The 27,777-nt window shown below is 42.0% G+C and overlaps 1 protein-coding gene across 1 annotated transcript in view; it reads left to right on the top strand.

The window, feature by feature from the left end:
* The first annotated feature begins 636 nt into the window (after positions 1–636).
* The window catches only part of TSHZ2 (teashirt zinc finger homeobox 2), a 273,003-nt gene continuing 245,862 nt past the window's right edge, over positions 637–27,777 (top strand). The window contains exon 1 of the mRNA XM_012537818.3: positions 637–772. Within this exon, the coding sequence (XP_012393272.2) occupies positions 733–772 (40 nt within the window). The 5' untranslated portion in view covers positions 637–732. The remainder of the gene's footprint in view (positions 773–27,777) is intronic.

Raw genomic sequence — 27,777 nt, 5'->3', positions numbered from 1 at the left:
TGCGTGCGTGTGAGTGTGTGTGTGTGTGTGTGTGTATGTGTGTGTGTGTGTGTGTGTGTGTGTGTGAATTCCAGATTTTCTGTCTTTCCCAAACCCGCTCCTGTCCTCTAGCATATCACTCACAGACGGGGATCCGACAGCAGCCACAAACCTACAGTGAGTGATCTCTCTGCCCCCAGCGCGAATCCGCCATAGAGATCGGCGAGGAGGAGGAGGGAAAGAGGAGAAGGAAGAAGAAAAAGAAGAAACCACTACCTTCCCAGGATTGCCTTTTTTTTTTTTTTTTCCTTATCTTTACGCGCGCGTGTGCGTCCCTCGTCCCTTCCATCCGAACCCGGTCTTGGATGTTTAATAAAGAAATCAAGTGTCTCAACAGTCACCAAAAAAAAAAAAAAAAAAAACAAACCAAAAAAAAAAAAATTCCAAAAAGCCAAAACAAAAAGAGAGAGAGAGGAAAAAAAAAATCCAAAACAAACAAACAAACAAGGCAGAACCAACCTCTACTTCCAACCAGCCGGCACAGCCGTCCGTGTCTGCCACCCAGAGAGGGGGGTCTCTGGCCCGTGGTGGAGGAGTTGCAGGGGGGATCGTCAGGGGGACAGAGGCCGAGTGACGCCCTAGGAGCCACCGGGCAGGAGGCGGAGGAGACCCAGAGAGGCGAGAGAGACCGCGGGCCCCCGCGCGCGGCTCGGGGCTGGGGCGCCAGAAGTGGGACTGGAGCGAAGTAGAGCGATGCCAAGGAGGAAACAGCAGGCACCCAAGCGGGCGGCAGGTAAGAGAAACGGCTCCGCTTCGGGGCTGTCCGGCCGGGCTGCCCGGTGCGCCGAGCTCCTCGCCCGCCCTCCTCGCCCCGGGTGCCCCAGGACGCCACCCCCCTCGGCTTTCGGGGGAGTTCGCTCCGGGTGCCCCTCTCTGCCTGGCTCATAACCCCATCCTCTCTCGCCTTCTCCAGTCTCCCAAATCCTCCCCTTTCCAGGCTCCGATTGGGGGTGTTGGGGGAAGCTATCCCACCAAGCCTTCCCTCCTTAAACTTTTTTTCCTCCACCCTCTACCCCACCCCTAACTTTCTCCCAGTCTGCTTCTTGCCTCTCGGGCCAAAGTTGGGTTGAGGATTTGGGGTGCGGAGTGGGGAGACAGTCCTTCCACCCCCGCATCCCTCCGCGTGGTCAGTGCCAGTGGCTTCTGGCCTCGAGGGACAGCGTCTCCTCTGGCTGGGGTTTGGGACACTGAAGTGTGAGCAGTGACCCAGCCCCGGGTTGCAAGGCTGGCTTTGGGGCGAGCCATAGGAGTTCAGCTTTGATCACCAAGGTGGAAAAAACCACCCCAGGAAACGAACCCTTGAATATGTTTTCTAAGAGGATCCACGTTTGGAAATCTAATCAACACTCTTCCTTCTCTTAAAAAAGGGGAAGAAAAATGCCCCTTTGATATTGAAACAGCTCTGGGTTTCCTTTGCCCAGAGTGAGTTGCAAACTTTGTAAATTGATTTGTATAGTAGGAACTATCCCATGTGAATTCTTACTTACCACCCCTCCTCCAAAAGAAAAAAGAAAAAGGAACAGGTTAATGGATCAGTACATTAGATCTTGTAAAGGGTTTTTTTTTTTTTTTTCCTTTTGGGTTGCTTAATTGCTTTTTTAATAGTATGCTGGGGTTTTGCTTCTCGGAAGTGTGATATGAAAGTTCATTTTTCTCCTCCCAGACCCACCCACTGAAAAGTCAGCTTTCCACTTGATTGCTAGTTTTGATTTGACATTTGATTGATCACCTGTCATCTCGCTGCCTTTGATCTATTCATTCTTGATATATATCAATAAATCACTCACCATGGTAACTCAGAGTGCCAGTGACGCAAGCCTTGCCCTCTAGATTCAGAGCCAGACATGCACAATTATTATCTTGTTTGGCTTTTAATGTGGGCGTTTTTATGTCTTTGTGTCCTTCAGTTGAATCGGGCTTTAGCAAAAAGCTTAAGTTTTATTCCCCCTTCTTTCTGTCTTTACCCTCGTGCTTTAGGCAGCATCAGTTAAGGCGGGTCTTCTGCAGAACCCCCCACAATATCTCCTTCTGTTCCAACTCGAGCGAAACATTAGGGAGAAGTTCGGTGGAACACTTTCATAAACTTTGAAAAGCCACCCTCAGAGCAAATCCAAAGTTAGTCACAAATCTGGGCAAAGTGGGTGTTTGTGTCTGAGCATGCTGGACCACCAAGCTCATCCTCCATCGTGGCCTGATTCCAGCACGAATGGCAGTACATGTGCTTTGAGATATCCACAATTATCTTCCCTTCTGAGCGCAGATCCGTAACCGTGTATAGATTGGTTCAAATTGCATGGGGAAATATCATTTACAAAGCTTTGATTCATGTATTTCCAAGAGCAAAATAATTTAGGTATTTTTAGTACCGTATCTATTTAGAACTTGCCTAGTCAATGAAGTGCTCTTTTTTCAACTCTAGCTACCTCTTTTGCAAACAATTTCTTCCTCCTACCCCTGTCCCTTTCTACATTTAACTCACTTATTTTTTAAAACTTAGATTGCTTTGCAATCTGAACAGCACTGGGGTGTGCACTGGCCTTTTAGACTCAGGAAGACTGAGCCTGCTTCTTCCAGTTCTAGCAACATAAATTTAAGTATCGCTAGATTATTAGAGATAACGTCCTTATTGTTGTCCCAAAAGAGAACCCTGGGCAACAGTCCAGCAAGAAGTGATACTGCCCTGAAAATTACTCTTTTTTTTCCCCCTGTTGTTCCGGTAAAGGCCAACAACTAGGCAGTAATTTAAATTACCAGAATGACTGGACATGTCTCCTTTGGTCAGCTCATTACAAAAAGTGCATTGCTCAGAACTGCACTCCTTTGATTATAATTATGCTCTGATCAATGAGCATCCAGGTGTACGTAACACAATGCTGTATCACATTATTTAAATTAGATCCTTTTCATTAAGCTGGTGTCTACTGGAGCTAGCTTATCTATTTACTGTAGTGTTTGTATGTGTATGTGTATGTTAGAAAGTTCTGACTGTAGTTTCAGTTTTCTGGCCTATTGTGTTCCTAGTGTCTTTATGTGTCTGTTTTCATGGCTTTTATTATTTTCACTGGAAGAAGTGGAAGCCCTTGTCAAGCTGAAAGGGAATAATTCACTCAGTACACAGTGAGGCCCCTCTTACGGTATTTATTGACTCACATATTACTAAAGCAGGTATTTTTTCATGTAATATTTCTTTCGTCTGAAGTCATGGATGCTGTACTCTGTTTTAGCTGACGTGGTTATTCACAAGTAAAGTTAGCCACTTCGAGATTCTTTAGCAGTTAACATCCAGGGAGAAGGACAAGGTGGGTTCTAGGATTGTGGCCATACTAACTTTTATCACTGCTTAAAATTAAACAATGCGCGACTGTAAGTAATTATTCCCATGGGCTGATGTTGAAAGCTTGATTTCTAGCTTGAGGAATGAATAATGTAGCATCGAAAAAGCCTGTGAGTGAATCAGAACTGAGACTCTCTTCCCCGAGAACTCTTTGAGGCAATCTGATTCCTTTGCATTATTAGTTTTAAGTTCCACGTTTCAAGGAATCAATTATGGAACTTTCTAATAAAGCAGGTATGCGGTTAGAATGAGCGAGATGATATTATAAGTGATGGGGGACGTTAGTCTTTATTGGTTATATTCCTCCCTCCTTTAAGGGAAGGGCTGTGAGGTAGGCAGTTCTCTTTAAGGAAACAGCTAAGTCAGAACATTTCCCTCCGAAATGTCATTCTTCCTGGCTTTCTAAAGCTATGCTCTTCTACCATACTATTACTTCGGGCAAGGAAAAAAGTTTAGAAAGCAGCCTGCAGTACCCCAGGGGTTTGTGTATGAGTGAGTGTGATTGCTTCCTTGGATGTATATTTCACTCACCACTAAAACGCATCTACTTTTACCTGAAAATATTGCAGGATTCTGTACCAGCATCTTTTCTCCCTATCCATTGTAGGGAAGTTAGAGAAGATGGCAGAAAGGTAAAATAAAACAGAACAGTGTTTTGAGTTGTTTGTGTTTTACAAGACGCAGGGTAGTGAAAAATGTTAAACTGTAGACTTACACTGTAACCCTTCTATTTTCTACAATCTATCGCAGCCTCTGTACATATACATGTGTAATATATATTTTATTTCACCATCCTGAACTCTTGTTTTTATATAATGCCAGCCAATTGCAAGAGGACGCAAAATCTTTGGGCATCATGTACATATGAATATCTAATGTAGATATAAATTATAGGCGTCTGCTGCTGCCTACTCAAAGAGATTAAATGTTTTCTTCTTGCTGACTCTCAGAAGCTATTTGATAATCCAGATCTGAGGAAAGTCTTGCAGGAGAGAACAGCTCCCTCAATTTATTTTGTTTATTTAATATGGAGATGAATAATGCAGATTTTGTTTTCATGAATGTCCTTGTGTGGCAGTAAACATTAGACTATTAGCAATCATTACTTAAAAGTTGCAATTTGCACCTTAATAGCACAGGTTATTTACATGGGAAACATATTCAGCAGGGACAATTCGGAATACTGCAGTGGAGTGTAGAGATGACCTGAGCGATCTCCCTTTCAACCTCCTGATGACAATGACTGGATTAGTGGGCAAGGTTTCAGCAGTGTAAACCAGCAGGGCAGGGAGGGGTCAGACAGCTCAGGGTGAAGTTTACCTTTAATTCACTGGCAAGTGGAATGGGGTTCAAGAGAATAGGTATCGGGGTGGGGTCCCGACCCTCACTTTGTTTAAGCACACTTCAGAAAGACAAGTTCCCATCTTGAAGATTTAAATACCACATGCTATAGACCCCTTCACTTACACAAACAGTATGATTTTTAACAGATGAATGGAAAAAATAAATACACACCCCCACCGCCGAAGGGGCTCAGCAGTGTGAACTGTTCAAGGCTATTCTTGTTATTTAAGGCAGATCCCTGAAAAAAGGAAGGACAGGTACCTTGAAATCACATCCTCCACACAGTGTTTTGGATAGAAATCGATTGCTTAACTGGTCCTTTTCCCACTCCCCTCATGATTTCCTTCTCCCTCCTCTCCCCTCACCCTTAAAGACCCAGATTGAATGGGACATCTCAAAAGCCCATTTGTTTTAGGCATTTATTGATTACATTTTAAATCTGCCATATCAGGACACAATGCATTAACCCTAATCAGCAGACTGCAAGTGATAGGGAGTTCTAGTGGAAGCCAGGTAAGGAAGAGGGGGCATGAGAAACTTCTCGACAATGAAAATCTTCTTGAGGCTTGGGGGTTGGACATCAGAGGTGACTTTTGAGGAGGGTAGAAGCATTCCTCAGAAATACTCTGCATTTATTTTTCTCCCACCTTACATTTATTTTTCTCCCAGTCACCTTGATTCTGTTGCTACCATTCGGGAAACCTTCACACCCAACAAATACCTCCTAGGCACCTTTAGCAGATCTGTCCCTGGCAACATCTTGCCTTTTGTCACATTCTCCAACAGAGGCTTATGCTTTCATTTCATCCCAGCTGACTTCTCACTCATTTGACGGAATTTCTCCAACTGGATAATACCTGGGTTGATCTATTTATCTTTCCAGTGGCTTGGGAATTGTACTCTCAGTTGAGCAGGTTTTAAAGGGGCACTGAGCCTGGCATTATTTAAGGCCACTGAAACGATGCACTTCTGCTCATCACCGCAGCTGAGCTTAGGGAAATCAGCCAGGAAGAAAACCTAGGCCCTGTTCACGTTTATGCCGGGTCTGTAGTTAGCTGACACGAGTTAAATGTCCTGAGTTCCTTTCCATCACTGTATCTGTACCATCAATTTTATTTAAGTATGTCATGGTCTGGGAAGACTCAGCCACTATTTCAAAGGCAGTGTCTGTGTCCACCCAAGTCCCCCTTAAAAAACACAAAATTGCCTAACAAATTCTATATTAAGACCAGGCATACACAGAGTATCATTTTCGTTTGATGCAAAGTCAGTTGGAAACGCATTAAACTAACAGAGAGTGTCTTGCATCGCTTCCCTGAAGCAGTGCTTTTTCATTACATATTTAATTACAACAAATTGAGAGACTTTTTATGAAAAAAAAAATCACAGTGATATTAAAAGAAGCTTGGCACACAAATAATTTTATTGCTTCACAAGTTGACAATGCTGCTTTATTTTTATTTCTTTGGGAGAAATTTATTTTCATTTTCTAATGTTGGGATGAATACAGAATGTCTTCCCCTACAGTCTGTATCAGGGAGATCTCATCCTTCTACCTTCCTAGAACCTTTTCACCCTGGAAGAGAGTTTTTTTAAATCTATTTTTCAGTAATTTGTAACAATTTGTATGTTTAAAATTATTTTAAGTTTTCTGAGTTCCATTTAAAGTTAGAAATTCTCCTGTTTCTGAGGGTGACCTTTGGCAAGCAGCTCTTCGATTATGAACGAGCTTAGTCATTCTAACCACATAAGAAATAGGTCGTTGGGAGTGTTTGCTTGATTACCTGGATATCGCAGGGAGAAAAACCACCCTACGGTTACAGGCCTCTAGCATACTACACTGTTTTCACTGGATTTATAATTTCTTTTTCTTTTTTTTCCCTGCTACTGACCTGTCAGTCACTTGTTTTAGGAACTTGTTTTCAGAAGAAGGAATAGGCTTAACATTGAAAGTCAGTTTCAAGATACACTGGGTCTTTAAGAAATGATAATAAAAAAATAGAGACTTTAGAGACCAGATATCCACTTCTGGGCGATGTCTGCAAACTCAGAGGATTTTCATCTAACTTGGACATGCATCTGGAGCGTCTTCAGCAGCGTGGCCGTACTTGTGTTACTCGTTTTGCCAGAGGGTAACCGTCAGACTCAGGTCCTTTCCAAAGATATTGTATACATACACAGCCACACAGAGAAGAAATCTCAGATGCAAGTGGGAATTGCTCATATATTTGTTTCCAAAGCAAACTCCATGGGTGAAATGATTAAATAATTTGGAGGGATTCGAAAGTCATTAAAACAGCCATGTGGAATTTCCAGTTGTTGCCTCTTTCGGTCTTTTGTGTTTCCTCTACAGAAAAAGATGTCCTCTGGGCATTCTCAAACATTTTGTGATGCCAAAGTGATGCCTAAAATTGTTTAAAATTTTAGAAATTAAAATTCAGGAGGCACGGCTAGCTAATCCTATTATTAATATATCAGTATTATTTAGCTATGCTTAACAACAGGGAATGCACAATGCAAAAGTTTTAGAGATAATGAGCTTAGAGAAATTACATGGGGAAAAAAATACCTGGATCGTATTTGAAAGGATTTGTCTTGAATTTTGCTCATCTAAATGAGAGTTTCCTTTCCATTTGTGTTAATTTAAAAAAATACTTTCAATATCCCTCTAACTACTACCCAGCCTGAAGCAGAGTCTAACAAAGCTCTCTCTGGATGTACAAAAATATAGGACGTTGTAATGCACATCCCCTTTTTAAAAACAGTTTTAGAAAACCAAATATGGGCTTGAAAACTAAAAGCAAAACCTCAACAAGATCTATAACACAGCCAGCTCAGGGTTCAAGATCGAAAACTTTGTTTCGGCAGGGTAAGGAGAAAATAGCGTTGCACTTTAACTGTACATCCCCCCCCGCAACCCGGCACAGGAGAGGCAGTGAAGCAGGGAAGATTTTTAAGGAGCTTTTTAGCTCTTCTGCATCTCTCTCCAAAGACTAATTTAATTGAAAAGCTGTAGTGTCCGTTTATGCCAAAGGAAAAACCTCATGTTTCCGTAAAGCTGCTAGGCGCTAAGGTGGGTTTTTTAAGAAAGCCAGCGTGCTGCAGTTTCCTTTAGTACAAAAATTAAGATCACTGGTCTTGATAGTTGAGTGCTTTCAGAATTGAGTGAATACTCTGAAATCACCCCTGAGCTTTCTTCTTCAAGCTACATCTAAGTCATGTCTATAGAAATTATACAGTTTATATATTAAGGTGGGCAGAACACAGTTACTGTTGTTTTTTAATTTTATTTATTTATTTATTTATGTCTGCGTTGGGTCTTCGTTGCTGCGCGCGGGCTTTCCTCTAGTTGTGGCGAGCGGGGGCTACTCTTCGTTGCCGTGCGCGGGCTTCTCATTGTTGTGGCTTCTCTTGTTGCGGAGCACAGGCTCTAGGCGCACGGGCTTCAGTAGTTGTGGCTCGTGGGCTCTAGAGCGCAGGCTCAGTCGTTGTGGCGCACGGGCTTAGTTGCTCCGCGGCATGTGGGATCTTCCCGGACCAGGGCTCGAACCCGTGTCCCCTGCATCGGCAGGCGGACTCTCAACCACTGTGCCACCAGAGAAGTCCCCACGTTATTATTTTTAATGAAAATAGTTACAAAGTGCAGAATGAGAGAAAAGCAGACTTGGCAGCGGCCATTGTGTTTGTAATGAATCTGGAAGAAACTTCCTTAAATGTTTTTCTGCGCCATGAAAAATCCATGAAATCTGGTGATTGGTGACGCGGGAGATACAAAAAGGAGACAGAAGGTCAAGGTCTTCTATAGGGGAGATTTGTGTAAGTGGGAGCGGCAGCATATACATATTTCTATATAAACTGCAAGGGGCTGACTTTAAATCACTTCAATTAATCAGGTCTGTAGCCTTTTCTATGTATTTAGAAGCCGCTCTCTTATACCCCAGGGAGATATGAATAGCTTCTGGGCCAAGATGATGCTGTAGAGAAGAGTTAAATCTATTCTATGTGTTCGGTACCACTTGGTACAGAAAAAAATGCCGAAATGAAAAGCTATATAAGCACGTTTTATATCAGAATTGCCTTTAGCTATTTTCCTTTATTAGAAAGTTGGGTTTGTAGCTGTGCCCTTCTTCTTGCTTTCTCCCTTGGGATTAGGGTTTGGACTGTGGATGGAACCATGGAACAGGAGGAAATGACTTGGGTTCTGGTTACAGCTCTGCCACCCTACTTAACTGGCCCTGGGCAAGCTCGAGAGATAACCTTACTCAAAGAATAAGAATGTGAGTTCAGGAGTCAGACTGACCCAAGTTCAGATCCTTGGGTCTACTTTTTTGGATGTGTATGCTTAGACCAGCTGCTCAAATCTCCTCATTTTCCAACCTACAAGATGGGGGTAATCATAGTTCTTCTTAAGGTTCAGGATTTTGGAAAGGACACTATGAGTCCTGAGCTGAGAGAATGCACTAAAACTGCTAGGGGCCACACCTAACAGAGCTAGTGTATCTTTGCCCCAAATAACCAGACCATGAAAAATGTATACCAGAAGGGAAATGAGGAACCTGCCAATTATTATGGGACCAGGAGTTCAGGGTCAAAAGAAATCAGACTTGGATGCGTTTTGCTTTTTAAAACTGGAAATATAATCACTGAGTAGTGTTTTAGCCTTTTCTGAGAAAAACTCATACTGGATAGGTTGGAGCCCTGCCCCAACTCAAAAAAAAAAAAAAATTGTTTCTTTCCCAAGGAATAGTAATTATAGCACCAGCAACAAAAACCATAACAACAACAGTAATAATGATATCTGCCACTACCTAAGCGCTTATTATATGCCAGGCATTTTACCAAGTACGTTATGAATTTTACAGTCATTCATTTAAGCAGCAGTTATTTCTTGAGTTCTTACTACATGCCAGGTCCTGTTCTGGTCACCTGGATCATCAAGGTTAATAGGATGGGTGTGATCCCTGGGGATCTTACCCTCCAGCTGGGGGAAGCAAGAGAACATACAAGTAATTTAATAAAGGAAAAAAAGATAACTTTCATATAGTAAAAAGCTCTATGATAACAATTGTTTTATAAACACAAACATATGAGAGCAGGATTGGGGCAACAATGGTGTGGACGGTCAGAGGAGACCTGCCAGAGGAGGGAACATCTGAGTGGAGTCTTGCAACATTCCTGAGTTCGATGCTAGTATCATCTTTATTTTACTGATGGGGATCTGAATAACCTGCAGAGCAATTCGTCCAAGGTCATGCAGTGACCGAGGTTGGTTTGAAACTTTCTGCTTCCAAGACCCATGCACATAATCTGTTGTGGTAGTTTACCTAGAAGAGTCATAGTGATTTGCCAAGGAAGGACCCTCAGTTCCTATTATTTTTCCCTTGCATCTGTTGTGATGTCTAAACCTGGGGGGGGGAGGGTACTGAGAACACTGACAGAGAATGCTGCATTTTGTGGCGTCTCCAACTAGAATCTTAGTGCCATCTACCATATATAAAGTCAGCTCTTCCTCTTCGCGTGTATGTGTGTGCATTCATGTGTCCATTCACCCAACAGATGTTGACTGTTCATCTACTGTGTGCTAAGCATTGATCTGGGTGCTGGAATGTTGCAGTAGGAAAAGTCCCTACTCCCACCCAGCTAATATTCTTGTGGGTGAGACCAAAACAACAACAAATGGTGAGGCCAACGAACAAATAAATACATAATATTGAATAGTTCTAATGGCATTTCATAAACATGAGTTGGGATTAGTAGGTTAGAGAGGGATGGAAGGTTGCCATTTTACGTAGAATGGTTGGGGGTAGTATTAATCGGGTGGTGACATTTGATCAGACCTGAATAGAAAATGAAGAACTAGACAAGCATAGATCTGGGAGAAGCGTTCCAGGAAGATGAAGCAATAAACACCTTAAGGCCAGAAATGTCTTGCGTGCTTGAGGAATACACAGGAGGCCACTATGGCTGAAGCAGATGAAGACAGGGGAGAGTAGCAGGAAATGAGGAGGAGACACAGGCGGGGCAGATCATGTGTAGCCTCCTAGAATTGCATCTAAGTGTGATGGGATCGCTGGAGGGGTGCAGGCAACAAAGTGATGTCATCTAATTGGGTTATTAGTAGAACAGGGGTACTTGTTTGTATTTCAAAGATGGTGGTGGACTTGGGTATGTTTATCCATTCAATCTACTTAGTTCGCCCCTCAGTGATGGAGACTAGGATGCTTAGAATAATAGAGGTGACACCTGGAGGTAAAAACACATGCCCAGGCTTTATGGAGGAATTGACAGGTGCAGGGACGGGTGCCACCCATGAGGCTGTGGAAAGGCAAATGTTAAGAACCAAGCAAATCTGGGATCCAACTGCAGCTCCTCCCTACTTAACTAGCCACCAGTGTGCTTTAAGGGGAGTCCCTTAACCTTGTGGCACCTCGGTTTCCTTACCTGTCAAATGGAGACGTGATATTATTCACCTCACATTGTGGTTGTGACGATCAGACAACGGGATATAGATGAAACCCTTGGGGCAGTCTCTGGCACTTACATAGCATCTTCTCCGTAAATGAATTTATGTCCTTCCTATTGTTTTGTTTTGTCTTCTGTAGGAATTCTGGGAGAAATCTAGGCACTTGAGTTAGTCCTTGGTACCTATTAGGCACTAAATAAATATTTCCTGACGAATGAATAAATGAGGCTATAAATAAGTGAATGAATAAATACTTTAATTAGTGTATTACTTTGTATACTAATTAATTAATTTCGAGTATAAGAATCTCTTTTACGCATCGAAAATTTTTTGGCAGACCTCCGTACCAATCACGATCATAGCTGCACTTTGAATATTTATCAATTTAGGAAATATTAATGACAAAAAGACGGTGATTTTAGTTAGAAGCTTGTATTCTGTTCATCATGACGTCCTCCGCCTTCAGCTGAAGAGCAGGGATTCACCTTTCTGCAGTGAATGTTGTTTATTCATCTTATAGACAGTGCTTGCTGATACTAAGGATTTGTAGGCTTCCTCCTTAAGCCTAGACCCGGATGGAGGCAAAGGGGTTGGGGAGCCTCATTTCTGACCCCAGAGGTCGACCTCTCTCCCTCTCTGCTCTCCAGGTGCTGCGCCCTCCTGCCCGCAGCCTCCAGAGGCTCCCAGCCCTCCCCCACCAGAAGCCTGTGCTCATCCCCTCAGGCCCAAGGCAGCAGAGCTTAGGGGTTGTTAAGCTAACAGGAGAAGGCTATAGGCTGTTTCCTGGTAACGCCTTCTTCTTCGCTTTTTAATTGTCACCTTCAGATAAGTGCCTGGGAGAAGAAAGAAGGGGGACTGGCTGGTGCCTGTTAAGGAATATCTTAGGACAAAGAGATTGGGGATAGCAGAGAGTATTGGGGAATTTTTGCTGCCTGTCCTAAGACCTTTATTTAACTGATATTACTGAAGGTCTGCCGTGTACCAGGTACTGTAGGAGGTGCTGGAACTAGAGGCTTGAGTAAAAATGACAGAAGGCCTGCCTTCTTTATGCTTAACATTGGTGCGGCAGACAGGTCCCAAACAAGCAGGCAGATGCACGTTACCTCGCGTCGGAGAGTGGTGTGTGCAACAGAGAAAATTAAAGGAGGGTGAGGGGTCTCGCGTCACAGGAGGATGTGCTGTCTTAGATAAGCTAGTGAGGAAAGGCCTCTCTGTGGAGGTGATATTGAAACTGGGTTCTGAGTACGGTGGCAGAGAGCACAGGGCAAGTCTCTGGGGAAGATGGTTCCAGGTGCGAGGGAAGGTCTGGGGCTGGAGCTGCTGCAGGAACTGGAGGAGCAGCAAGGAGACCAGGGTGACAGGACGAGGGACAGAGGGTGAGCGATGAGGACAGAGGGATAGACAGACGCCAAACCTCTAGAACTGAGATGCTGAGTAAGGAGCCAAGGTTCTCCCTGAACTGGGGAGCCTTACAGGGCGAGGGAGACATAGGATCCGACTTAGGCGTTTACAGGATCATGCTGGCTGCCATGTTACTTCTCAGGGACCAAGGCTGCAAGCAGATTGGCCATTCTGGAGGCTTCTGTATCAACCTAGTCAAAACCTGGTGATGACTTGGACCAGACTGATGGTCCAGGAGATGGGAAACTTGGTGTAAACGTAGACAAGATGTACAGAAAATTGCAGGTGGGTATGAGTGAGAAAGAAGAGTATACTAAAACCTGTATATGAAAAGCCTGACTGTATTTATCCTACTATCTTCCCGAATTCTCTTTTGCTTCTTTCCTCTAGTTGTACATAAGGTTCTTACTGAAAGTCGTCAGTCTACCATTTTCTGAGCTAAAGTGGGAACAAGGGAAAGTGTTTGGAGCTGCCTTGATTCTAGAATTGACCGTGCAGGGAGAGGCTAGTCTCTTTCAAGCACGTTTCATGGAGTCCTGGACTTGCATCTCCCCACCCCCATCAGACAATACGGTGTCAGGGCAACCGGGTGGACCCTGAAGTCGACAGACCGGGCTTCCATTTCTCTCCAGTGGGTCATTTCCTTGCTGTGTGACCTCAGGCACCTCTACCGCCCAAACTTTCAATTTCCTCATTCGCAAAACGGACCTACTACAAGGACTCATCTCGCTGGGTTTTTACAAGGATTCATTGAGATAAATCAGGTAACATACTTAGTACATGGTGGTACATGGGAAGCAGTCAAGAAACTTTGGTCACTATATATATTAACAAATTAATAATCCTCTCCATGACTAGATTTCCTTATCAGTTAGAGATAATGAAAACTCCCTCTTGGGCGCTTGGAAGGAGCAAAGTATGAACACGTGTAAAGCACTCAGGACTGTGCCTTGTCCACAGTGAGTGCTCGATAAATGGTAAATTATTAAAATCATCACCATGACTCTGAGCTTGGGACCCTGAACGGATCTTATATGTTATTGGCTTTGTGTCCAAAAGCCTGGCACAGAGTTGGTGCTCAATAACTATTGTTGGACAGAATGAATGACAGTGATGTGAGTAGAAGGAGTTAAAGTGAAAAAACCCAAGGAGTTAAAGGTGCATCTCTTGGGGGCAGGAAAGTAGACACTAACTGGAATGATCATTTCCACCAGTGGAAACTCCTAATGGCTGTCTCCTCTTCCCAAGCCTACCAGTGCTCTATGCAATGTTTTAATGAGGCAAGTAAGCCCATCTCTGAAAGTTTTTAAAACCCCAGTTGCCCCATTATGGGCTTTCAGACCACTGGGGTAGATAGTTTTAAGTAGCAGGCAGGCAGGAAATGAAAACAGTATTCCTTTTTCAATACTGGTTCAAATCCTCTGATTTAATCAAGAGGAAAGTCTCACTTGCTGTTAGCCTGTCTTAAACACCTCTCTCCCCCTTGTTTATCAGAAAGAGCAGACCACAAATTCAGAGACTTTCGCAAGCAACAGGGAATAGCAAAATATTGACACTTGGATTTTTCGTTGTTTGATTACCATCACTTATGGCAAATGTGATTGGCCTTCCGCTGACTGAATGACATAAATTTTCATTTTAAAATAAAATTAAATAAAAGAGGGAATTATTACAAAGAAAGCAATAGTCGGGGGGAGGGCATTGCACAAACCATGAGGCTGGGGCACGATGACTAAATGTGAGAACGCTATAGATGCCCAGAGCCTGAGCAGGGCAAGGGATTCATGAACCAGCTGTGAGCTGTGGCTGCCAAGTCACACTCAGGTCAAAGAAACGCCTGGAAAGCAGAGGCTTTCATGCATACTTCAAAAGGTTTTAAAACCAGAAGGAACTTCCCCTCCCAGGATATCAGAGAAAAACTCTGGAAAGTCTTTAGTGGCCCAGGAAATTTTGCAAATATGGAAGGACTGGGAATAATGTTCTGGTTTTGCATCTGGAATAGAGTCGTGGTTCTTAACCTTTATTTGGTGTCCTCCTCACTTGGGAAACTTGTTAAAATGTAAATTTACAGATTCCCAGGCCAGAGCCTAGTGGTTCTGATTCCATAGGATGGCATGAGGCCCCTGAATCTGAATTTTAGGCACCCATTAAGGCTTTAAATTACAGGATATAGGAGAAAAATATCTAAGTTCTCTCCTCCCTTTTTTCTTCTTTTTCTCCTTTTCCTTTCCTTCTTCTTCACACACGCACACACTCTCTCTCTCTCTAATTCCAAATGCCAAAGCATTTAAACATTTAAAAAATTATTTCCAGGGTGCATTTTCACTTCTGGCTTTTAGTCAATGGAAAAAATATGAGTGTCTCTATTGCTCTCACTCTCTCATGGCAATTGCCTATATTTTTAGAAATGGTGGAGACAATTTTCCCTAATGTATTTCAACAGGGAAACACACCCATTTATGCATCGGTCTACCTGGTCACAACATGAAACATCAGAGTCCAGAGAATCCCTCGGTTAAGAGGAGAAAGGCAGGCAGTCCGGCAGATATATAGCAAAGTCTCTGTCTGCGAGGGAGCTGGCTGACACCCTCGGTACCAGAGTCAAGAGACAAGAAAGAAACAAAAGGAATATCCCAGACCTGGTTCTTTATTTCTCACACTCCCTAACATTTTGGAAACTATTGGATGAGAGGGCAGAGAACCCGGTTTTATTCTTTCGAACCTCCTTCACTTTCTTGTTACCTTTGTCATATTTTCTCATCCTCTCTTCAATGTTTCCTCTTTTTTTTCTTAATCCATCCCTTCTCTATTCTTTCCTGATTCTTCCCAGTAATCAGACTTCTAAGCCTTTTCTGTCTAGCATATGTGCCTCCATAGGTGACTGTGATCCAAATAGTGGTGGCAGCAATGATGAAGATGATGCTAATCATAATGGTCTGTCATATAATGGCTACTGTTCATTGACCTGGATGACACAAAACCAAAAATCTACACTAAGTGGTTAACATTTACTCAGCATTGACTACATAAAAGTCGTTTACATAAAGTCTCTCCCCAAAACATCTTGAGAACCGGATATTATTATTGGCCCATTGAATAGACAAGGAAATTTAGTTTTGGAAATTTTAAGTAACGTGAAGATCATACAAGCTTTTAAATAAGATACTAAACGCTGGGTCTGCGTATCAGAGCCCAAGTACTCAAACACCATGTTTTGTTGCTTCTCACATTATTTAATGTTTAATAGCAAAAAGTCACATAAACATTCATAGTCTAGTATAAATATGTGCAGATCAAGGGCATGAACTGAAATTGAGGGTTTCCTCCAGGTTGAAGTAAGTCAATTGTGGCAAAAGGAAGAAAGGAAAAAATGATAGAAAGAGAATCATCCTTATCTAAATATCTAAAGACCATTTTAAAAAATGGAAACTATGAAGATTAAAAAAAAAACAAAGAACAACTTTTAGAACCTCTTGAGCTTTACACAATCGCGTTTTCATAAGTCCATTCCTGTTTTATTAAACAGAGGTTAAAAAAAAAAAATCCATGAAAGTCCCCAACACAGTCCATCTGGGGTGGCTCAGTAAGTGATCGTGCTCACCCACTTCCTACAGCATCCTTGAGGATGTGTCCTGAAGTCAGACACTGCTCATCTGTTCCCCATAAATCTCTTGTAGGCTCCATGACTCTTCCTGGCCATCAAAAATATGGAACACATGCAATGACGCTACCCCATTATTTATTTTAGCAAATGCAAAGCTACCCTCACAGATTTCCCCTTTAGAGTCCCTCGTAATATTTATGGTCAGGGTCTCCAAAGGTGTTTCTTACTTGTAAGTATTTAATTATAGGTGACATTTAAATGAGTACTCTGAATAATGTGAAAAAAAAAAAATGATCACGAAATTCAAGGGGTCATATCTCAGAGGGAAAGCGTTGCTTACAACAGAAATCATGATGGGCTCTTTCTTGAAAAAAAATCAACAATCGTTTTTAGTTGGTGGTGGGTTATTTTTATTTTTTAATTTGGGTGACATTTTGAAACAAACATTTGTAGTAATACAAGGTTTGGCAAACTGCCTTGCCACTTGATTACCAGTTATTTTAATGAGAAATGGAATTAGCATCTTATTTTATCATCTTTAATATAAATATTTTCTTTATGAATATTGGATGGGAATAATCAGTCAGATGGAATAGAGGAGGGAACTGTCAGTAATAAGGTGAGCTTATTTCACTTGGTCAGTAAATTTCAGATATAAAGGAATTAAAGTGTACAGATAAAGCTGTTCCCTTTGAAAAGCAAACTTAAAATCTCTGCACCTCAGTCCTGTCAAATAAGTGTAAGGAGGGTGCTTACTTCCAAGCACTATTAATAAGATTTTTAAAAGTTGGCACTTATTAAGTACTTAGAATAGTGCTTGGTGCATAATAGATGTTCTTCAACTATTGTTACTTTCTCCCTCTCTCTGTCCCCAGAGATAGGCACTATGAAGAATTTGGTGTGCACATCTTACATTATTTACAGTATTGCCAGCACGTATATGTAGGTAGGAGTATTATTATTCTTTTTTATATGTTTAAAATTTTTTCTTTGTTTGCTTTTGTTTTCAGTATGATCTACTAATTGTAAGTTTATTTTTAAATTAAAATTTTTAATGTTTTAATTAAAAAATTTAATTTTTTTTCTCCCAGTTTTATTGAGATATAGTTGTAAATAGTTTCATGCTTTGTTTTACAACGTTTTCTTTTTTACTCTATTTTTGGGTCTCTATCCCAGTATGCAAGTACATAGGTAGAGAAAAAAAGAGAGAAAGAGTTGATAGATTTAAGAAAATAGATGTAGCTAATTCTCTTTTATATGCTTTATAATATTCCACCATAAGCATGTACATTTTTACTGATTTATCAATTCCTCTGTTAATAGACATTTAGCATGTTTTAAAGTTTTCACTATTACACACAATCCTGTAATGAATATTCTTGGGAATTTTTACAATTGTCACATAAGTAATTTACGTAGAGAATAACAGTTGTGAGAATTTTACTGCATTTAGCAAGAGAATGAGTTGAGAAAAATAAACATCACTTAAACAGCTAATATTTCATATTTTGAACATTCTTGGTGTCTTTACTGAGATGTATACTTCTCTAACCAAAAATTCAACTAGCTAATTTGTACCTAGTAGGCACTTGCTACATGTCTGCTTGAAGTAAGTAAACTGAACATAAAATATGTCAATAATCCCAATAATGAATGAGACAGTCATCAACATGGCTTGAATCCTAGTATGTCAAGAAAACTGTCATTGGCCACCTTGAGGTGGGGTGGGGTGGGATACAGAGAGAAGGAAAAAACAAAACCAAACCATGAATAGCATAAAAGAAATTGCATTTGTCCTCAGAGTATATAATGATTAAGCTTCATAGCTGGACAGCTGTAGCCTTACCGATGCTAAGTCTCCATGAGGTATTAAACATGCATGGGTGAGGTCAGGAAAGGACTTCTGTTTGTCCATGTTATAAGTTGAATTATTAACAATAGTCAATCCTCCAGTTTAACATATGGAACGGTTACACTGTACTGTAATGCAGTTTAGCAAACATGTATTGAGGCCTACCGGTCGGTCCTGGGGGTAGATATATTAATTAGATCGGACCCCAGAGTTTAGAGGGTCCATGTAGTACCAGAGGCATTTCACAACCAAGAACAGCAGCCTCCTTGGAACGTGTGTGCACGCGCGCTGTGATCTGTTTTACTGTGGGTCTGAGTTGTAAATCTGTGCAATTATGTGTGTTGTGGACATGAATATGTTTCATGTACAGCTGGATTAGATATGTCGTGGATGTTAGTGTGTGTGTCTGGTGGGGCGAGAGTGAGAAGCCCTTACTGTTCGTGAGTTTTGTGTCTGTGGTGGACATAGTATATGCATATGTCCGTGCCAAGGCTAAGCTGCTAATGAAATCACCATAAAACTCTTCAGGATTTTCCCTGTGAACACAGTGCATTTCCAGTATCATAGTGTGTATTCCAGTGCCATGGTGTATTTCCCCAGGGGTGCCCCTTTGGCACTGCCCCTGCCCTACTGGTTACAGCCCGAGGTGAGAGGGAAACAGAGCCGTAGTTACACCCCATGTCCCCTGCACAGGAAAATCAGCTCTAGATAAGAAATGTATAAGTGACAGATAATACCAGGAAGCAGGCTCTATACCAGTTGTAATTTCTGTTTCCTTTTCTACATTGTGTAATGTCAGGGATTGACAAACTTTCAAATCGTGGGGACCATTTCATTTGCTGTACCTGGAATACAGTAGGTGTTCTGTTGAATACATGAATGAGTGAATGAATGAATGAATGAATGAACGAACAGTTATCCAAGGTTCCTGGAGTCTTTGGGACATTTAGATACCCATGTTATTTATGTCCTCAGGGCTGAATAGAGTAGGTGCTTAGGGAGTGGTGTTCAGTGAATAAATGCACGCACATCACACATGTGAATGTTTGCTTATCTCAGAAGCAGGTTCGCAATCATAAGAAAACAGCTCCCTGGTGAGGTTTTTATTCTTCCTCTGTCGATCCCACGGGAGCACCTTGTCTGCTGTCCCTTTGGTTTAATTATTGTTCTTTGAGATCAGCATGGCAGCCCTTCTGTTTACTGTCAGACTGCAGGCGCAGATGGAGAAGTAAAGCAGGGGGGTGGGGATCTTCATAATTCAGGTACAGGAACTTCCTCAAAGATATTTTTTCTTTTAGAGAGGTGAAAGGAAGGTGGAAAAGTGGGGATATGAGTTTCCAATCTTGCCAAAGACGTAAACCAACAAAATTGTGTTGCTGCTCCCATAAATGTTTAATAAGTTTTATCATCTTGTGACTAAGGTTAAACAAATGTGAGTCCTTTGAGGAATTATTTACTGGAAGCAAAGTTATAGCATCAACATCTGTGTTTCCAATCACTTAGATGAGGAACAGGTCAAATAAATCATGAGGAAGTTCCGCAAAATAACTTCTGTATTATTATCTCTGGAGAAGAGTAATAAGAATAAGTATGTTAGGTGCCCTCTCTATTGGAATTAGGGCTTTTTTTTTTTTTGGTTAGACTTCTTTCTTTTTATTCATTTCATTATCTTCAAAGAATAAATAAGTCTTCACTTTTTTTTGTGGAAAGTTACCGTAAGAACATCCACAATAGAAGGCCTTAGAAATTTCTCTCAGGGAATCTGGCCATTTCAGCCAACATTCTCATGTGGGAATGGGCTAACAGTTCCAATATATAACATCCATATAATTTAACCTCATAAATTTCTTTTTTTCACAGTGATGTAATGGGGAGACTGACCTGGAGTTTGTAAATGTTCCCTGCTCACTGCATTCCCCCGGGCAACATAACATTCTAGACAGTGTTTTATGTGCCCTGATTAAACTATAACGTATTCTTGCATTTCCTGTGGACTGACCTGTTAGTACTCTTAGCAGAACATTTAAGGAACACAGAGATGTTTTCAAATGTGTTACAATGCGCTGTGTGAGGGTTTTTTTTTTTTCTCTTTTTTGAACAATGATCTGATTTTCATTTTAGACCACAGTCCCCTGAGTACCCACTCCACAAGAAGAGTTTTGTGCTTTGGTTTAACTTTTGAATCTGCCACAGTGCTCTGACAAATAAACAGAATACTGGTTTGTAACTCCAATTTGAATTCTCAGGCACGTACTTTGAACTGCTCTCCTGCAGTGGAGGGAAGGAATTGGACAAGTTAACGGGGAGTCCCCAAGATAAAACGGTAGCAATGGAAACTTACAATTTTATTTAAAGGAATTTTTAAAATATTAAAGGGAGGGGAAGGGCTTCCTATTGTTTCTGCATCATGAAAACAAGAGCTGTGACAAACAATACATTGGGCAAACCAAGCTGTGAGACTGAGATGTTTTAATTTTCAGTGGGAGAAATGCATGGCAAAAATAAGAGGCTTGACTTCCCGAGGAGCAAAGAAAAATTTGTGGGGTGAGGGCTCGAGCTTGAAACTTTGCTGAGCCAACACTGATGCTGCCGTGTAGATCTTCCAGGGTAAAAATCTCATTCCAGGAATAATATAGAAGAGGCCTGGAAACTGTGAGAGCGAAGGAAGGCTGGAAGGATCAAACTGATTCTTGGAAGATAAGTTCCCTGAAAGGAGTGTATGTATTTGAGGGTCATTCTTTTATTCTTTGAACAGATATTTGTTAATTTCTATTATTTTCAAGACGCTGTGCTGTGTTCCAGGACTACAGGGATGAACGAGGCACGGCCCCCTATCTTAAGAGGTTAGAGATGGAGAGCCTAGGATGGATTGACGGATGGGTGGATGATGATCTGTGATTCACTAGGAACTCAAGTTCATTTCTGTTCGTATGTTTGTTTGTTCCTGGGTCTCACTTGGTCTGCCCAAAGTTTATCCCAGGTAGCCCTGGACATTTCCATCAGCGATAGTTCCCTGTTTTCTTTTCCTACTAACCCTTACTGAACCCAGGTCCTTTGTTTCCTGCACAGGCTAGCCCCTGCTCAGCTCTTATAAGCGATAATTTGCTGTGAAGGTTTCTAGATTTGCTCCTAGTTGGCCACTCTGATCACTGCTCGCTGCAACCCTTAATGGAATCAGCCTTTTCTCTTTTGTTCCCTGAAACAATAATGATCAGACTTGTTAACAGGTACTGAGAGTCCATTCCCTGCCAGCACTGTCCCAGATGCTTTACATGTACCTGACCTCATGACATGACAAACTGGGGTTCAAGTCCAGGCACTTATTTACTTTCTGTCTGACCTTTGACAAGTTATTTAACCTTCTAACCACTAGTCTCTTAATTTTGAAAAACTTCCTTTAATACCACGTGGGGCCGCCATCTAGATTATGTCCATTGTATACATGATATGCTTCATACATGCTTGGTACATAGTAAGTGCTCAATAAATGCTAGTTAATGCGGCGGTTGTGGAGGGGAGAGCCGACCGTTTGAAGACTACTAGAATAGCAATGTATAACGTCTTTGGAGAGAGAGACTTATTTTTCTTTGAGGTCTTCATTTATGCTTCTGGGCACATAGTTTAATAAACAGGCTTCTATAAAGTGAAAACGGAGGTGAAACATAACTCCTAGCATGAGCCTGAAGGACTGAAAGAACCGCATTCTGCATCTAGCTCGCTGTGGCTTCTTTCTGGTTAGGGCCAAAAGTTCTTCTCAACTTTCCTTTCGTTTCCTTTCAGGTTTTGATTTATTTATTAATTAGGCAAAATGGGAATTGACGAGCCTAAAATGATAAAGATGCCCGTGATTTAAAAAAATGTTTTTGTATGTCAGGAATGAAAGATGCGGTGAGGTTGAGTGGGAGAAAAATGACTGTGTCAGAGCCAGCCAGGAGGGGTGTCACTTCCCTGCTTTCCGGGGGTGAGGAAGGTGGAGTTTGTCTGATTTCTTGTCCTGGATGGGACTTGTTCAGACACTAACTGGTTGGGTGGCAATTTGCCTTCTTGTGGAAAAACTGACCGAGCAACACATCTTGTACGTTCAAGGTTCAGAGAGACCTTTTCTCTCGTAGTTTATTCTTCTGCAGAGTGGTGTCTGCAGGCTGCTGACATACGTGGAGGAAATGCTGTGTTTATGCGTGTGTGCGGCTCTCTACCTGCAGTATACATGTGCTCCTGGCTGAATTACATGTGTATCTGAAGCCGGGGGTCCTGCTGAGTTAGTCCAAGGCATATATAATGCTCTGTAGAAGCCGTTCCTGGTTAGCAGCCCCTCACTTGCCGTGTTGTACAAGCTGCTGGCAAAGGTAATTATACTTAATAGGAACCACCTTTGATTTAAGGCTGCAGAGGTGAGCGATTAAATTGAGCTTCGTGCGTGGGGGCGGGTGGCGTGCAGCCTTTGTTTGGGGACATTTGTCACCCAGAGTGTCTTAGAAAGACAATTAGTAGACCTGGGGGAGACGACGCACCGCAGGCATCGAGCAGGCACCTGCTTTCCTCCTCCCACCCTCCTCCCGAATGGCCCTGAAGGGGCACTTGCTCCCCCAGACTCGTCTGCCCGGGACCGTGTGCCCGTCTCTCCCGTGTGTGTTCAGCATTGCCCCGCTCACTAGCTTCTCACTGATCACTGCCAGGGACGATCACCACGCCCGCAGGATCAGTCCTGCCCAATGGACAGGCCGTCCTGAGATGTCTAGTCCCAGATGTGGGCTCCAACGGAGAAGTCTGGGTCTGCTCGGGCCTTGGCAGCAACAGCAAAAGCATCCCAGTCCCTAATCCTTTAATGATTAAATTTGAGATGATTTAATGTGTGTAAGATTTCATTTCAATCCTATGTGTGGCTATTACTGCATTTCAAAGATTATCTATGTACGTGTGTATGCATATAATATAAATATATGTTTCGTTTTAGCAAGCCTGCCTTGATTTTTAAGAATATGTATGGGCTGTCCTTCCCCAGAGTTTCTGAACTGCAACACCCATGTCAAGGAGTTTCTGTTGGGCAGAAGCAGCCTGTTTCATGGCAATGCCACCTAGAATTGGGACTGACACGAGTGTCAGTAAACTCCCCAGGAAAGGACGCCAACTCCCACGGAATCTTAGAGGCTTCCCAAAGATTCCCAAGCTCCAGGCAGAGGGTTTTGCTCCCTGACAGCTGCAAGATGAGTTCATACAGTATAGAGGGATCTCAGGGAAGTCTTGCCTAAACCTCCCTGCTCTTACGTTAAAGTCATGGCCTGAAACCTTCTTACTCACAGTATGGTCTGTGTGCCGGCAGCCTCTGCATCTCCTGGGAGCTGGTTAGAAATACAGACTCTCAGGCCCTGGCCCGGACCTGCTGAATCAGAGTCGGCATTTTAACGAGATGCCCAGGGGATTCATGGGCAGATGAGGTTTGAGAAGAATTCCTGTACAGGCCCCTGAGTGGTTGGCTCCTGTCGACCTTTCTGAGATGAGATCCTCATTTTCTCTCCTGCACCCTGGCTTTACTCAGTTGTGGTTACCATCCGGTCGTGGTTCCCTCCTCTAAGTCTGGTTATAACACCTTCACATGGTTCAGGTTTTGGCCTGAGTATCACTTGCTCAGGACAACTTCTTCTGACCCTTTAGACTGTGTCAAATCCCACCTTCCTCCCCAGTATTAACCTGAAAGCAGCATGGATGCCACTTCTCAGCATTGGCATTTTATGGTTCTTGGTTTATTTGATGCCCATCCATCTCCCCCATCCCCCCTCCCCACAGACAGTAAGTTCCTTGAGGGCAGGGGCCACGACTGGTTCCATCATCTGCCCCATGTCCTGAGACCCCAGCACTGCATCCAGTACACGGTAGAAGCTCAAGAACTATTTGTCCAATAAACAGATGCATATTGTCAGTCTATAGAATGAGAACTAATATAGGCATATTACTTGCTCTCAGTTGATCTCTTTAGGGATTGTCAGAAAAGCTCTAGAGCTGTCTTTTGTGCATTCAATTCCAGGTGACGAGAAAACAAACACAACAGAGCTGCTACTGATTAAACAGAGTCCCCGCAATGAGCATTATTCTATTTAATACTCAAGACATTTTACTAATTTTATAAAAGAATAAACTGAGTCATAAAGCAGTGATTTCAGATTAAACAGCAGGGAGGTTGCAGGACCAGAAAATATGCTTCACTCTTAACTCCGACACCAAGGAGGCTGGGAACATGTTCCGCCTTGGGTTGGCCGTCAGCTTGGCTCTCTAAGGAGGTGCAGAGTTCCCTCTTCACCCGTTAGAACAAATCTTTATTGAACACACAGCTACTGTGTGCTAAGCACTCTTCTAGGCTGTGGGAGCGACAGTCAACAAAATGTGTCAGGTCCCTGCTCTCATGGGACAGAACCAATATACATTGAAGATGCAAGATGGTGAAAAGGGCTAAGAAAAAAAAAATCAAGCATGGCAAAGGAATGAAAGGTGAGGAAGAGGGACTATCATATTGCAGGGTCTTTGCTTCCTTCACTGCTGTGTCCCCAGAACTTAGCTCAAGGGCTGGCACCTTGTAGGTGCTCAGTTAACATCAGTTGTTGATTGACTGACAGATGGAAGTTACTATTAACAAAGGGGCTGAGCACTCACTGAATTGTATGTGACCATAAAACAGAGCAGTGGGCCTATCTGGGGATTGGAATATCTGACCCTGTTCTCCAGATTATGCTCTAAGTCACAGGTTTGTGTTTAGAATCATCAGAATTGCTCTAGAATTTGCCAAAAACACAAGTGCTCAGCTTATTCCTTGAGTGAATTTTAGAGTCAGGATTTCCAGAGGTGAGACTTGGCGTGTGTTTGTAAAAATAACCCCGCAGTTGAGTCTGATCTGCATAGAAGGTTGAGAAGCGCTGCTCCAACCAGTTGAAATAATAACATCATCTATCACACACTGAGTGCCTACTGTGTGCCAGGAAAAGTACTCAGTGGCTAACCAGCCTGGTCAAGAGAGAGAAGATGATGATGACAAAGATGAAAATACAGCTAATATTTATTGAGTAATTGCTTTGCTCCAGGTGGTGTATTAAGCACTTAACGCTTTTCAACTATTTCATCTTCACAACCATCCTATAAGTCCTTTTATGTCCCACTCGATGTTACAGAAATTTCAGAGAAGGTTCAAACAAATATCAGATACATGATTTTGAGCAGGGATTGACAAATTATGGCCCATGAGCCAAATTCAGCCCACCTCCTTTTTTTTTTTTTTTATGATTTGTGAGCTAGAATGGCTTTTACATTTCCAAATGTTTGGGGGGAAAATGTGGAAATTTGTTTCCTCTCATATAAGAACCTCCATAAGATTCTTGATCTTGCCTCTTGGCCTTCAAAGCCAAAAAATTTACTATTTGGCCTTTTACAGGAAAATTTGCTAGCCCCTGATCTAGAACTTTAATTCCCAACTTGTTATATGCGTAAGACAGTTGTATTCAAGATAATTTTAGGTATTAGAAGTATGCATTTTTTTAATAGTTATGGTTTTAATTTGTTATGAATTCGAAGGGAAAAGTACATTAAAGTCGTGATTTCATGGGTCTTATTGCTGAGTCCAATGTAAAGAAAAAAAGAAAATGAATCCATTGGAAATCAATTTTGAAAAAATTAAGTAAATAATGGTACAGATAGTATTGAGATAAAACAAAAATCATGAAGGTGATAGAGAAAGCATGAACACTGGTTTATAGGGCCAGAGAGTGGGCTGTATAGGAGAAAGTGAAAATAACGGAAGTCATTTCACTGGGATGAGAAAAGATAGTAAGCAGGCAGTGACTACAGCTCTTTCCATTTTTAATATTCTGTGAGTTTGAGTTTCTTAGAACCCTTGTTTTTCAGGACTTTTTGATCTCTCGAGGTCTCTTCCAGGACTCTGATTCTATGAAAAGTTTCCTCAGGAGATACTGACAAGCTAGGGGTTGTCCAGGATTTGTTATAGCTCAAGGCACAGTCTTCCTGTGTTTTTCCTTCTGCTGACTTAGAAAGACAGATGAGCGAACCTCAGACGGGTTCAGAGGTTTGGTGGGGAAATCTCAGAGGCGCTCCAGTTCAGCCAGGAATGGAAAGGGGGGAGAGGGATTTGATAATTACTGTTGCTATTTTGAGACACCGATAGCAGAGATTAGGGAAAGCATGATGAAAAAAATCATATTAAAACAGCCAAGAAGGTAACAACAAGAACTGTTTGAACCCTGGGGAGGCCAGGTCTGGGATTATAATGACAAAGTTGTGTGTGTGTGTGTGTGTGTGTGTGTGTGTTTGCGGAGGTGTGCTGATATTTTTTTTAATACAGATCATTTTGTCCTTTGCAGTGGAAGCTTCAGTTCAGTAGCTTTGAGACAAACAGGAAAGTCTGTGTTATTCTTTACAGGAACACATCAAAGGTAGTTTCTGGCAACAGTCAAAATGTCTGTCAAGGAAGGAGAAAGGATTGTGAGGTATTCATGACCTGTTTGAAGAACTGGTGTTAAAAACACATTCAAGAAGGAATCCTGTTAGTTAGAAGATGAAAGGAAAATAGGAGAGGGGAAGGTTCCTTGCTTTGTCCAGGCCTAAAGGTCATTGTTTCCCACCATTTCTGACTCGCTCAAGAATAGGGAAGGAAGAAATGACCCATCTCATTTATCATCTTTCAGGGGAGCTGAACTCCGCCTGTTGAAACTTCTTTTGCCCCAACCAAAATAAAGCACCATCTTCTCTTCTGTTTCATTTTGCAAGAAAAGAGGCAAAAATGTACACAACTAAAACGCTTGCTAGAAAGTGTGTGACATTTCACGAAGGTTTAATGTTACGTACATTTTCCCTATCGAGTTCCATAAACAGAGTATCACTGTTTGATAGTGGCGTAGCTGTGGTTCTGAGAACGCTCGTCTAAAGTGGAGTTCCTGCGCTTCTTGGTTGATATTTCGCTGCTTTGATGGAGAACAGACTAAAGAATATCATTGTGACCCCTTTTATTGAGGCTTAAAGGAAATAGAAAAAGAAAAAGGAAGTTGTCAATACCATAACCAGGTCTACTGTGGGACACGCACCAATTCAGGGAGGAAAGGCCACGATTGTTTTTCTTACCTTAACTCACGTGACTTCATTATAACTTCTCAGTTTTAAAACTGAGAGCCAGCATTTATTGGGCACTTGCTATGTGCCAGATGATTGGGGTAAATTTTGCATTTTAAATCTTACCTTACCCCAGGCAATCTTTTCTCAGTAGAACTCCTCTTTTCTTTAACAGACTTCATAGAGCGTACGTATCTCTCCAGTACAACGTGTTTGAGGCCAAGGTTTATACAGACACATTTATCTGTACATCCCCCAAACTCATATAACATTTTAAACAAAGTAGTGTGTGTATGGAAGAGGAGAAAGGAGTTCTCTAGTTACTTTCCAAATGAAATTGGGGGAATGCCAGAATCACATGCAGATGTTTTGAAAAAAATTAAAAATTCAATGCATTACAGAACTTTTGAGTTATCATGACAACTTTAATATATAATATGGGATATATTTAAATTCAAAGTAAAGGAACACAATAAGGTCCATGTTAGAGATGACAGACCAGAGATGCAGTGAAGTGGCTTTGCCAAGCTTGTCTAGCTAGTTAGTGGCCATGCTTATCCAGCTAGTTAGAAGTACCTGACTTCCAAACCCATGTTCTTAACCATGCTAGTTTAACACTGAGCAGGTTTCACATT

This window comes from Orcinus orca, chromosome 16 (assembly GCF_937001465.1).
Source record: "Orcinus orca chromosome 16, mOrcOrc1.1, whole genome shotgun sequence".
Lineage (NCBI taxonomy): Eukaryota > Metazoa > Chordata > Mammalia > Artiodactyla > Delphinidae > Orcinus > Orcinus orca.
This window is presented reverse-complemented; position numbering and strand designations above follow the sequence as displayed.